Source organism: Anas acuta, chromosome 6, assembly GCF_963932015.1.
Source record: "Anas acuta chromosome 6, bAnaAcu1.1, whole genome shotgun sequence".
Classification (NCBI taxonomy): Eukaryota; Metazoa; Chordata; class Aves; order Anseriformes; family Anatidae; genus Anas; species Anas acuta.
In genome coordinates this window covers 27284423-27298378 of record NC_088984.1, presented here as the reverse complement: position 1 = coordinate 27298378, position 13956 = coordinate 27284423, and the positions used below count along the sequence as shown (strand labels likewise).

At 40.3% G+C, this 13956-nt stretch overlaps 1 protein-coding gene across 4 annotated transcripts in view; it reads left to right on the top strand.

Annotated features, from left to right (window-relative positions):
* Nucleotides 1-13956, top strand: part of PLEKHM3 (pleckstrin homology domain containing M3) — a 94155-nt gene that overhangs the window by 44281 nt on the left and 35918 nt on the right. For all 4 annotated transcript variants that reach the window (XM_068685981.1, XM_068685982.1, XM_068685984.1 and 1 more), the window contains 2 exons: nt 577-770; nt 12827-12890. In XM_068685981.1, coding sequence (XP_068542082.1) covers nt 577-770; nt 12827-12890 — 258 coding nt within the window. The remainder of the gene's footprint in view (nt 1-576; nt 771-12826; nt 12891-13956) is intronic.

The window sequence follows — 13956 nt, the reverse complement described above, 5'->3', positions numbered from 1 at the left end:
AAAACCTTGATATATAGATGTGTTTCTGTTTATTTTCTTTTTACATTATTTCATTATTTTAACCATATTGGCTGAGCATGAAAAAATGGGTATAGAACTTTGTACTGGAATTCTGTATCCTGTGACAGCACAGTGACTGGATTTGCAGTATACCTGTTTCCTTTTCCAGTGTTGTGCCTTGGCACTTACTCAATCACTTGTTTCTTGCCAAAAAGAAAGCAGCACACAAACGCAAAAATATTAACAGGGAAGAAACTTTATGATTACAGTTTTTAGACATAGAAAAATAAAATCGGGTAAGCATGTTACTCTGAAGTGAAAATATGTGGCTGCAAATATCACTGTACTTTGGGTAAGTAATCAATTATCTCATGCACTCAACTTTGATGGGCTTGATGAAGTTTGAATTGGCTATGAGCAGGGACAGTTGGCTTTCTTTCAGTTCTGTTTTCATCTGCAGTTGGTAATGGAATAAGATTGCAAATGCAGAAAGTGGATGATGAATCACAGAAGGGAAGATCCGCTTAAAAAGATTTGGGAGGAGTGCCCATCTAAATTGGTTGTTTTGTTTTTCAGGTATCAAAGCAAGCCAAAGAGTTCTTGGAATATGTGTATGAGGAGCCATTGATTGATATTCAGCAGGAAAATCCCATGTTGTATAAGCACGCTGAACCTCTGGCAACCATTGTCCGCCTGAGACAGCAGCTAAAATCTCTGCGAGCCTATTTGTTCAGCTGCAGAGCAGCAGTGGCTGAAGATTTGCGTAGAAGGTAAGAACCGCAGAACCATAGACAACATGCAGTACAAGAATGTAGTTTCCTTGTCACTCTTTTTTTTTTATTCTCAATATCTAGTCCTTAAGACATTACCCATTTAGAAAGACGTTGTGCATGTATGGCTTGTATTGGACTTCCCTGGGCAGCTGAAAATATCCACTGCAAAAAAAAAAAATGGTTCTAGTAGATTTTATAGGGCCTATACAGTTGTTCTTGACCACCGTTACCTCAGAGGCCATACATTGTGGAGAGTATCTTTTACTGCTGCTTAGGTTTCTTGACTGTGCCTGAGTATTTTTAGTCAGATATGATACCTCATGCTTCTTGCCACAACATCTGGCTTCCAAGTACTCACAGTATAGCAGCTGCTGTCAGCACCTTTGAACTAGCTCACAGTATGTCAAAGCATGAGAGAGGCTGGGATCAAACAGCTTTTCAGCAATTCTGCTCTTCTCTGTGATAATATGTCACAGAAACGTAGAGGGTGACGGAGTCCCCTAGTGAGTGACCCAACTTGTGAATTACGTGGTACTAGAGCAGTCATGTTCTTGCCCAGCCACCATCTTTTCCATCCATTGCATGGCTGTGCTAAGTGGGTTTTTTATTGGAAAATACACAGTCACAACACAACAGAAGGTGTTTCCTATTGAGTTACAAGTTTTCCTCAGTGGAAGCAGAGTTTCATAAAAAGTGCACTTCATTTTGGAAGTCTGTTCAGCTGCTGCAGCATTCCTCTAACAAGATAAAAATGAACAATCTTCTTAAGACCATCAAGCCATGACTCTGACCTTAAAAAAAGCCAAGTTACTTTTGCATAGTTCTGCTAAAGAGTTGGGGAGATAGCTCTGCCTATACAATGCTGTGAGGTGAGTGTTTCCACGTGCATGCATTTGACTCAGTCGTTAATGCATCTGTAAGCTTTTGTAAGACAAGTCCACAAACGGGAAAGCCTGTGTTTTGGAATTATGAGCTGCCAAAGGACAAGAAAGCAGGTGGCATCAGTGACTGTGTTTTGAACATGATGTTTTAGGGTTGGGGAACCTGAATTCTCTGAGAGGAACAGGAGACTGAACTATTATCCCAGGTAAGGAGTGAGGTGAAGTCTGCTATTCAGCGGATAACCTGTGTCATTGCTTTGAGTAACTACCTCAAAAACAACGAAGAGGAGGATGTAGCAGCAGGTTTCTGGAGAGAGCACTACTGAGTTCTTGTATCAGACCTGCTGGGTTGTCAGTATATGTTTGTGTGTCTTACTGCTCAGTTCCTATTACTCGACAGGGCAGCTAGCAGCATTTTAAAAATTAGGATGCTTTTTCTGTTACTGAAGAAAATAGTATTATCATGCAGAGCTGTCTTGCTCTTCAGCTATAATAATTTATCCTATGCCATCCTCTTTGACTGCAATAAAACTAAAAGGAGAACAAGATTTGTGAATGCTGCTGGTCAGGAAAAGTGGCAGAAAAAGAATTAAGTCTTCTGATTAAGGCTGAAGAAAAGAATGCCCTGATTAAAATAGACAGGAGGAGGCAGAAGAGACTGAAGGGACTTCGGTATGAGAATGAAAGAAAAAAGATCAAAGGAGGTCTAAACAGAGAAATCAATGAACTAGAGACAAAGGGATGACAGAAAGCCAGAAGAAGGAGGAGACTTGAAGAGCTAGAGCTGAGGGAAGGAGATGATAGGGAAGGGATATCAAGAAATGAAGACTTAATAAAGAAACCAAGACAAAGAAGGATCCCAGAAATTACCCTCCAAAAAGGAGAGATGACAAATGCTCAGGAAATGGACAGAAGAGAGAACAGACAAAAATTAGCAGAGAAATCTGCATGTGATTTTTTTCTTGAAGTGGTAGACTTGGTGGAGAGAGAGAGAAAAATCATTAAAATATTATGGTAAGCATTTAACACCACCTCTGCTTAGGAAAAAAAGAGAGAAGTAGTATCAGTGTGTGCAAATATCATAGAATCAATGGTTCGGGTTGAAAGGGACCCTAAAGATCATTTAGTTTCAACCCCCCTGCCATGGGCAGGGATGCCACACACTAGGGGATCATCTAACCTGGTCTTGAACACCTCCAGGGATGGGGCATCCACAACCTCTCTGGACAAGCTGTTCCAGTGCCTCACCGCCCTCTGAGTGAAAATCATAGAATATCCTAAGTTGGAAGGGACCAACAAGGTTCATCAAGTCCAATTCTTCCTCCTGTTTGGTGGCTGTAGCTGGGTGGTTGCATTTACTGATGTGTTGGCTGGGTGCTACTGGAGGCTTGCTCTCTGTATCAGAAACAAACACCCAAAATGCCAGGAGGGGAGATGAAGCAAGATGATTCTTCCTTTTCTTATCTAAAGGTTCCTTTGCGCTGTCTCAAATTAAAACTCTGTGGTAGAGAGAAGGACCCCAGCTCAAGAAGGGTGAGAATGTTGAGGCATTGATTTTGTGCAAGGAAAGCATCTTCACATTGGTTGGACTTGTTAAAAGTGCTGTAAAAGGCAATGAAGGAATGTTTTAAAAGCACAAAATGCACCTTAGAGTCCAGCTTATTCTCAGACTGTAAATTCTATGGGAGTGAGTTTTGGTGCTCAGTTGATTCCCCGGATCTCCTGAAAGAGGTTTGCAGAGATGGAAGAGAAGAAAAGGCCTTTTCTAAGAAGCAATTATTCCTTGCTCTAGACTGATCCCAATGGCTTCTCTTTATATGTGTAGTATCACAGCATTCAGACCCTCACTATAAATGTAATGGCCTTACAGAGCACAACTGACAAATGAAGAAAATAAAGGACCTAAAATTCCCTTCGGTTCTCACATGGGCAAGTTGCAAGAGAAGGAGGAGTTTAGAAACAATATGGTGAGACAGCATTCCTAAATTTAGTACTGTTTCCGAGTTAGAAATGAAAGGCGGGGGGAGAGAATGCAGTTATCTGTCCAGCTCTAAAAACATTCTTTTTCTGCTTGGTCTTCACCTTAGTATGTGAATGACTATTAATCACAAGCAAGTGAACACAGCATCTTGAAGACCTGTCAGACCCATATAAACAGACTGAAACAAACTGTTAATATTGCTGTCTAGGGAGAACTAAAAACAGACTGATTAATTGTATTGGCACCTTGCTGCCTTTGGGACACTGATAGAGCCTGCCTTATTTGGGAAAAGCAGATCACTCTGAGGTTTCTTTTATTAATACTATTTGCATTATCATCATCTTTAAATCTATACCTTGCTCTTGAACCCAGATCACAAAACGAAGATGGCAATGAAGTTGGAAACTCTTGGTGTCCTCTGGGAAGACAAAACTGTTTACAGTGCTTACAAGTCCCTTTTTCTGAAGAATTCCAGATGGCTATAAACCAGGTTAGCTCAGGATCCAGTTGGTTTAAATGTGGAAATGTTATTTATAATGCCTGGTGTGCACAGATAGGTACTTTGGGAACTTCATGAAACTTGGCATCTAGCAGGGAACTTGGGGCTGAACCACAGTGTGAACTTCAAAGAAGCAAGTGACTAGAAAGAAAGGAAGAAAAAAGGAAGGAAGAAAAGAAGTGAAAGAAATCCTAAAAGTAGCTAGAAGGCTTACAATAAAAGTGGTCTTCATCAGTTATAATGATTAGTTTTCACCTACTGCTCCACTGGATTCTAAACTCTTCATATTTACAAAAAATAAAGGTGGCTGAGAAGAAAAACAAGGCCCTCCACCGGTGCATATCGGCAGCATTTTACAGAGATTGGCCAGTTAAGACTGAGCCTGTTGGTGAGCACCCTGTTTTACAAGGGATGTTGTTATGCCTAGTTTGCTGTGGCTGTCACTTCAACATTGCAACAGATGTAATTTGCCTCAAATGTCTTTACTCGACAAGTTCTCTCTTGTTCTGGTTGTCTTGCTTATGTGGATGCTGTTCAGACTGAAGCATACAAAACCGAAACCTAGAGCCAACATAGAATTAATACAAGTGGAGCTGTGCAAATCCCACCTCAGCCTGCTGATTGAAGACTAATGACTGAATAGCACAAGGAACCAAGATTGAGTCATTAAAATTGATAGCTAGGAAAGGAAGCAAGAATCACTAAGTCCACTAAATGATTGATTAGGTTATTCCATGAAGCTGTGAAGAATGGTGCAAGTCTTACTCTGGTTTTGCTCTCTCCCTTTAGTCTCAAGGCATGAGACACACTAACAATGTGTTCCTATGCCGTAGTCTGTCTTCATCTGTTCTTGCCATGGTTGAAGGCTTTTCAGGTCAAAGTAGTGCCAGAGTGTTTTTTTGAGGAAACATTCAAGGTATTTCCATGTCTACTGTAGTGTAGGGTAACTTAGGTTAACCTTGGAGCTCTGTCGGGGCTCTCTGCTCTCTCAGTTACTGACCTAAACTTGCAGTTTAAGTGTTGCTAGCCCAGGTATTACAGACAGATAGCAGTGGCATGAGGTAAGATACTCTGCAACAGATTCCCCTGTACATAAGCGCTCATCACAGTGCCCTTTCTCTGTAAGCAGACATTCTGTACAGTGATGAGAAACTTCCCATAGACGTTACTTGTTGGCTCCTGTCATCTCCAGAACAGCAATGTGTTGGTCCTGCCTAGCAGGACTCCAGTGCTGGATGCATTTCTTAGTGTGTTAAAAAAAGACCAAATTAGAGCTTTCTGTTGCAGGAGGAAGTTAAAGGTACACTTTTAGTGCTGCAGAAGTGTGGTCCTGGCTGAGCCTGCTGGTCTGTCAGAACAAAGCAGAACAAGCCCAAATTCAGTTATGCTGAACAATAGAGTCCTGTCACTTCCTACAGTGTGGCCTTAGACATATCACTTCTGACACAGGGGTAGATTACTTTCAAAATATTTGTGTGGCAATTGGGGAACCTGTCTAAACACATCACAGGATTCCCGATTGATCTTATGCAATCACTATACCACCAAATACCTCACATATGTGAAGCTGGGGCTATGGCAGGTCATCTTTCAGGCCAAGGACAACAGAAGGTCATTAAGTCATATTCAGACTGCCAAAGGAGTGTTTTTCTACATTTTCTGTGCAATGGGTAGGCAATTTGAAGAGTGGAAAATCCCAAAGCAAGAGAACAAAGACACAGCTTGTGAAAGCAGTAGACTGTACAAAGAAAGTTAGAGCAGGAGAGGAAAAGAATGATGTGATTTAATAGCACAGGGTTCTTGAGTTAAGAGAGACCAACAACAACAAAAAAGAAAATGTGTTGCACGGGTAATTGGAAAGGAGGGAAAGAATTGCATTTAAAGAGGATATCTGGATATCCTGAGAAGATCTGGTCTTAAGACCAAACAACACCTAGAAGAGAAGAAAGGTGAGAAAACAAATGCAGAAAAGTATGCATGTGCCACTTGTTGTTTTATATTGATACTGCATCGATGTGGTCATTGCGCTAGCTAACATCAAGCATGTCCTGTTTGTGGAGCTCTTAAAAACACAGCACCTCTTTGCTTCAATTCTTGTATTTTTGAAGAAGTGACTGCATTTTCAGGCTCCTTCCAAGTTAAAATCATAAAAAGCACTTGGCTAAAACTATAGAGGGCTCCTGAGCCCTCTTTGAGCTTTCATTTCAACTAGAGGTAACAGCTGAAGCAACGAGTGTGCCAGAGCAGCCATGGGTGGAGGCAGTACTCTACAGTGTGTTTAAGCCAAGGGTAGCTTAGAGCACACAAGCCAGTGTTCTACCACGGGAAGCATCCAGATGAGGAGCATGCCAGGGCATATGTGATAGGTTTTCCAGTGGGTCTTCAGGTTCGTGTTAGCATTTTTTGGTCTAGGGGCACATCTGCACCTCCTTGTCAAATAAATCAGTAGTATTAGACATCTGTCAAAATGGTAGTTTTCAGTCTTTTTTTGAGGCTGGGTTACTTCTAAAAACAGTACACTGATTAAAAAGGTTCCTATTAATTGTAGATGTCACATAAAATATTACCTATGAATGCTACTATTAAATATTACCATTTTTATTCCCATGTTTTTATATTAGAACTTGCAGCAGCAAACTGCAAGGATTCAGAAGTATACCTGACAAGAACAGAGAACATTTTCTTCATCTTCATTTCATTTAAAGTTAATTGAGGGATCTAAGCTATTTTGATTTCAAGATGAAACTGTGTGTCTCTAACTAATTTTATGCATACTGCTTTTAGTGTCAGTGCTACTTGATTTCTGAGTTTGATTTGTAGTAATTCTTGCCTTTCACAATGTTACATAAACTTACAGAAGTAATTTCAGAATAGAGAGAGATTTAGTGCCCTGTATTTTAGTTGGAAGTTTATATCCTGGTTCAGGATTGCTGATGAATGATGAGAGTAACTGTTTTAGGGATGCTCATTGGGCATTTCGTAATGGCATGAAACAGTACTTTACCTGGACATGCTTGGTTATAAATCTAGCACTTAGTGTGGGCTGAAGTTATTCAGGGAAGGGCTGCTCCCAGAACATAACCAGAAAAGTGTTCATACCTCACAAAAGTGAAATGGTTCACAAATGCTTTTTTACCAAATGGCTAGAATTAGGGGGAAAAAATCATTCATCTGGTGTAAACACTTCAAGAATTAAATAAGTGGTGCCTTTTTAAAATTTTATTAATGTACTATTACCTTTTGACTTCTGAATCACCAGGTTTCCCAGGGCTCCACTTCCCTGAGTAAGTTTTTGATTTGACTGGAATGTTGGAGTTTTCCTCTCCCACCTTTCAGGAGCTTGGTATATCAAAAGCCTGAATCAAAGTATATGAATTAGAAACACTGGAAAAGAATCCTACCTTCTTCCCCTCATCTGTTTTGCTGTTCTCTAACTGAAATTAATGTCAAGTGAATTGCAAGAGAAAACCTAGCAAGAGATGTTGTTACCCTGCCACATATATTCAGGATTACTGGCAAGTCACTTAAATCCCTCTCTACTTCTTAAAAATCAAATAGTAACTCTGAAAAAACTGAGATGCTGTCAACGAGATCACAGTGTGTGCTGCTCCTCCTGTGCGCTACACACACAACCACAGCTGTTGGCAGTGCACGCTGCAGGAATTTGAGAGGTTCTGTTACCTCTCGTTTAGGGGTAAAAAAAAAAATGTGTTCAGTCTAGCGGGAACAGTGGAAAGCAGCATGTGCTTGCCTGTCAGCTGGTGCAGTAGCTTAAAAGTAAGTTGGTGGTGGTGTAAGTTGCAGTGCCAAGATATGAACTGTGCTGGCTGAGGAAATGGACTTGGTATCTGTGGTGCTGTGCCAGCTATGGGTGTAGCAGCTTCCTGCAAAGGGGTGGAGAGGACATCTGACTATGGCTGTGTGCTAGGCCAGTGCATCTGCATCTCCCATGAGTCAGAGCTCAGTCATACAATTCTCAACCTGGTCAAACAAGACACTCCTGGCTGGCACATGAAATCGTGGTGCCAGCTTCCCCTTCCCTCCCCACCCCCGTCACCATTTTTAACAGGCTTTGTGGTACAAGAGACTTGATTGTGCCCACCTGCCAGCTAACTTGATTTCTTTTGATTGTGGTGCAAAAAGAAGAGTTCGCTTTGCTTATCACGTTTGTACTTTGGTTATAGTGTCAGGCTCGGGCAGATTAATTGGTTGTAGCCTTAGCAGAGCTGTCAGGGTATTTAACCCATCGGAGAAAAATTACCCAAGCTGATGATAAACAGGTTTTAAATGCAGAGCAATTACTTAGTGCTAACAAAGCACCATGACTACACACTTTGTCCAAATGCAAAAAGCAAAGTCTTATCAGTGATTCTGTTTGCAGGAGGACACTAAAAGATAACCTTTGTTTGTGCAAATACTTACCTGATAAGATCTTCTGAAAGGGAACGGATGAAATTTCTGGCTCTATCTTGCCTGAAAGTTGTGCTTTAGACTACAATGTATATCAAACAAGAAAAAATAATCACAAACTGAGAATGTTCAATTCTCTGTTTTAGTTGGACCCAGAGTCTCAGATGGTGGGTTTCTTTCCTGCTCGCATAGATTGCTGTCTTTCTAGCACACTCCAATAAAGCAATTTAGAGACCTTTAGCCATTAGGACTTTGGATTTCATTGTTTATGGGAGTTGGCAAAGCTAAAGGGCTGGTTAGCATTGAACTTAGTTTGTTCACTGCAGACTTAAATCTGACTGGTAGCCAGGGTTTACAGCACAGCAGTTGTGTGACTCACAACTGTTCTGTTCTGCATCAATGATGAAACTGGGCTGGGAGTTTCCAGACCTCGTGAAAGCTTAGGAGGTGCTTTTAGTGGGACGTGTGCTCGATACCATTTGCCTCTCAGGGGTCACAGGTCACATTCTGAAGCATCACAAGTTTGAGTTTTTATTGTGATGAGTCCTAACATCTTGCATTTGACCTCTGCTTAGCTCACTCCATTTTTTTTTCTGTACTTTAAGATTTGACTGAAAGGACACTGTTTATTGAATGCTTCTAACTGACCAACTTAAAAAAAAATCCAGTTCCTTATAGAGCATCAATCAAAAGATTTACAAAACTGACATCTTTTATTTTGCTTTTAAATGACTTATCAGAGGTTTCCCATTTGGTGTTTGTAAAGGACCTTTATATCAAGGGGAAAACTTAGAGCACCAAATGCAAGCACATGTGTTAGTCTTTTTGGATAAAGGCCTTAAATTAGCACTAGCATGTTCAAAGCTCCTTCTCATGCAAAAAGTAAAGATATATTTTCTAGTGAATTGTTTATAAGTATAGTTATCCCAGCCTGCTCTGCAGTCTATGTTATATTTTTTAGGTAAAAAAGTGTTTTTAAGTTGATTTGATTGCCGTGTAGTACTTTGTCCAGATGCTAATGCAGTAGCACAGTGGTTGTGAGAACCCTGTCTTACCTGTTGTGCTCTGTCTTTGGTTTCCTATGGCCAGTTTCAATCGCTATTAGCAGAGGGTGGAGATGGCAAAGACTTCAAGTTCCTACCAGCTACATAAGAAAAGGTGTCTTGAATCAAGAAGCAAGAGACATTGAATTATTCCTGTGTGCCCCTACTGAAAAATATTTTATATACACCATCACTGCAGGAGTTTCAGAGAACCTGTATGAACAGGCAAGGCAGTAGAAACCAGGTGGTGTTCATTTTCTTGTTCACTGGACTGCTTAGTCTGCATGGATTTCCTGCCCCAACTGATTTACTTCTGGTTTATAGTGTGCTTTTTTTTTTTTTTTTTTTTTTTTTTTTTTTAATATATATGCATTTGAGCCTGATATGCTGCTGCCTTTTGTGCTCTTGCTCCCCACCCACTAGAGGCTGATAACACTGGTGATAAGCAGATCCATTTTGGGAAGGTGGCTTCACAAGTTCTGCACAGGGACTAGTCCAGTTGCTTCATGACAAATTTTGCAAGCGCTGTTATTGATGCAAGTTCTAGCTGCTCAGCTGTTTTTCTGTGGCCCACCACAACCAAAATATTGTAATTTTTGGGTCAATGAAAGGATGGCAAATCTGAAGCCCCTTACTTACTAAGGGTCTTTTCATGCCTCAGTTTCCATAGCAATACAAATAGGTGCTCCTCTCACTGGAGTGCCATCCGTCCGTGTGTGTGTCTGTGCCTTACATAAGCCTGGGCAGGCGGTGCCGACTTCTTTTCCTGGAAATAGATTTAGAAGGGAGGAGGAATATTGGATGCTGGGTCTGCAGAACTGCTACTGCAAGCTAACATCTTTCAGGGCCAGAGAGGTGGATACAGGGAGAGCAAGACTGTCAGCAGGGCCTGTGCTGGCTGAGACCTCCGTGACAAAGGTGGTTGCCTGGTCCTGGGTTTGCTCTTCATCGGTGCACTTTTTAGGAGTTAGAACTGGCGGCAAATAAAATGCAGTCCTTGAAGGCAGGGGAACGTGATATTAGTCATTGATATTAGTCATTTACAGTTTCTGCCTTATAGGCTATTCAGGCTACAGACTTTCTGTAGCCTGAAAAAGGAAATCTTTCATTAGCTAATTATTTTCCTTAATAGTGCTGCAAGGGCGTCAGCAAATAATAGAGTTCCTGGCAAAGCTACCATGCTGTTTAGTGCCTGCCTGTGTGATCAGGAGGGAATGATGGGGAAATTTTAATGAGATAAATTCTATCACAGCTGAAAAATGCTAATAGCTTCAAAATGCTGTTCAGAGTTGACTCCTTAGCAATCAATTTTAATAATTTTCTATGTGCAAATGAGGAAGCTCAATGTCACATGTTGTCTGATACCTGGGTTTTGACTGTTTTCTAGCTGTCTTTGACATTGTGCCAAATGTATTGTGAAGGCATGATGCAGCAGAGCTAATGCAACACAATCACCTCTAATGGAGCAATGGCATAGCGTACGGAACTGAAGGGGGAAAATGCAGTATCCCAGTGAGACTGCAGCTGAGAATTGGGTGGGTAGGGCAGATGTGCTTGGTGTGTCAGAAGGAGCAGGGGCATAGTGTTGCTCCAGAAGAGTGCCATGAAATTGGCAGTGCCCAGTTGAGAGTGCCTTGCTTGCAGGACTCTTCCTCTCCCAGCCTGATAAAGCTGAGTTTTTTTCAAAAGTACAAAAAGGAGGATGGGGCTTTGCACCACTCACTTTAACAGCAGTGAAAAGTCCCTCCAAGACAACTTTGAAAGCATCAGCTTAAAATAGTTAAGAAAACTGCTAAGAGCAGAATGAACCAGGTTGCTTCCATTATTTCTTAGATTCGGTGTTTTGTCAAAGATTGCAGTTGATATTATTGGCCCTGCTGATCTGTGGTTTAGCTAATTAATGTTGTCCCAGCTTCTAAAATTTTTTGATTTCCTCTGTAGTTTCTCATTAATCTCATATTATCATCATATAAGTTCAAATCAACCCTTCAGTATCGTAAGGTGTTTTTGTACCTGTCCAGTAGTCTGTCTTTTCATTCAGTTCTACCTTTACAAACTGATGTTCATCAAAGCTTTGTTCATATGTTTAGTAAGATCATGAATTTTGTTTGCTTTACCTTGAAACTGCATGATGGTAATATAGGAACTGAATTCACAGTTTCTCCTCTAAGCAACATGGATTGTAAAATAGTTGCTCATCTTTACATACTATTTTTTTTGTTATTTTTTTTTTCCCTAGGACTGATGTAATTCTCTTCTGTGTAGGATACCAGAGCATGGTGCTAAGTTTGTTCTATGCAGGTGGAGAAAAAACAAACAAACAAACAAAAAACTGTTTGGCTGGTTGTGTCTCTGTGTGTTTACACAAAGATAGACATTTTAGTTAGATGCACTTTCTCTCTTCCCAGTATCTTTATGGCAGATGCATAGGTTTTCATAAACTTTTCTTGCTAATATCCATTTAACTTCACAAAGTCCATTTTTCTCTATAATTTTACTTTAACCCTGTTGTTCATTGTACTGCAAATCATCCTAAGGACATCTCTTCTTTATTCCAGTTTCCGTAATTTAGCTTTACAGCACAGGTCTGTCAGAAGATAATCAATGGTGTTGCCTGAAACTGTGTTTTATGTAAGGAAAATACATATTCATCACACGGAGCATTATGAAATCTATACCAAAACAGATTTTCTGTATACAAAATGGAATTGATATCAGTAAACTAGATGTTGAACTAAAATCTGCATGTACATGTTTCCCAATGTATTTATTTCAGTTTAAAAAAAAAAAAAAAAAAAGAAAACCACAAAACAAAACAGAAATTGCACTTGATGCTGAGTTACAGCTTTTTAAGAGGCCAGGAATCTTTGGCTAAAACCCATCAGAAATACTTATGATGTGTACTTTGAATTACTTGTTATTACTGGGTTAATTCTTTAAAAGAAACACCTTCTGTGCTCTGGACGACCTTTTGACAACTGGAAATGTTGTGGTACGTGCTTACCTACAGTTGCCCCTGCATGACATTCATTTTCATTGTGGAAATTGTGGAGTTGTTGTGTCCTTGAGGAATGTTAAATAGTTGCTGATGGTTCAAGGAATGTAATTCCAGTTTCTGACAAGCTCCTTCTCTAATATTGTTCTGCAGTCTTTTGGGGAAGAGAGGAAATCTTTGAGTTTCCCAGTCAAAAAGCCATCCTTTGGAAGCATGTCAGTGCATCCACTCTTCTCTTTTTCAGGATCTTTCCCAGAGAGTATCTTCTCCAGCAAATCCATCTTTATTCTCTGGCAGACCTCCAGCAGGTAAGTTTCTTCAACTAATCCTATTTTTCTCTTACTAAATATCTTCAATGCTAACCGTACATTCTTCCTTCTAGCTAACCAAAACATAAGTAGCCTTACTTCCAAGCCATCTCAGGTTTATGGTTTGGTATAAAAATGGGTTAATGGGGCCATCACTTAGTGTTGAAAGAGTAAGAACCTAGAGCTGCAATGTTGAAATGGGGCTGGAAAGAGCTTGTGAAAGAAAACTGTGGGCTGCAAACAGAACATTGCTGGGAGAAATGTTTATCTGAGCAGTGAAGGCTTGTCTAAGGCTCGACCTTAGACAAGTAGTGACAAGCAGTATTTACTTTTTTGCTTGAAAGAACTGTTCTTCAGGAATTCGGGTTTGTACAGTCCCTGGTGCAACATGCTTATTAACTAAGTCTGTTAGCCATACAAAAATTAAAAAAAAAAAGAAAAAAGAAAAAGCAAAAGCTCAACAAGCATGCTACACAAAGTTACGCCACACAATGCTGGTGTGACAGACATGGCCATGGAAGAGAGAATGTGCCAGCAAAAATGTCTCTTTGTGTTGGTGTTGATTGAGCTAAGTGAACACCTTGCAATGTATCTGCCTGAACAGCAGTTTTATTGCATACAAGATTAAACAAGAAGAATTTGGCAAAAAGAGCTGAAAAGAAAGGAAAGAGAATTCAGGGTGAACATGCTTCAGTACTTAGATGCACAGTGAAGGAAGCAAGGAGGTAAGATGTGCTAGCTGACCTAGGCACCATCTGTGTTCATGCTCTCATGCTATTGTCAATAAGTAAAACACTTTATTTTAAGCTTCTTCCACTGATGTTTTCCTTGTCCAACCATGTCTTTTCTGTAAGGTAGCAGGCAGCATAGTCAGTTCAGGATGTTCACTTGACACCTTAAGCTGAGGTAGTTCAGATTTCTCTCAGAGCTGGAAGCTACAGAACCACAAGAAAAAAATGGCTTTTGTTGGCTAGTGAAGTGACAGAATGGAAATGATTCCATATATAAAATAAAAATCTGAGGTCTAAAACAGTTTCCACATCTTTTCCGCATGTTCTGCTATCTC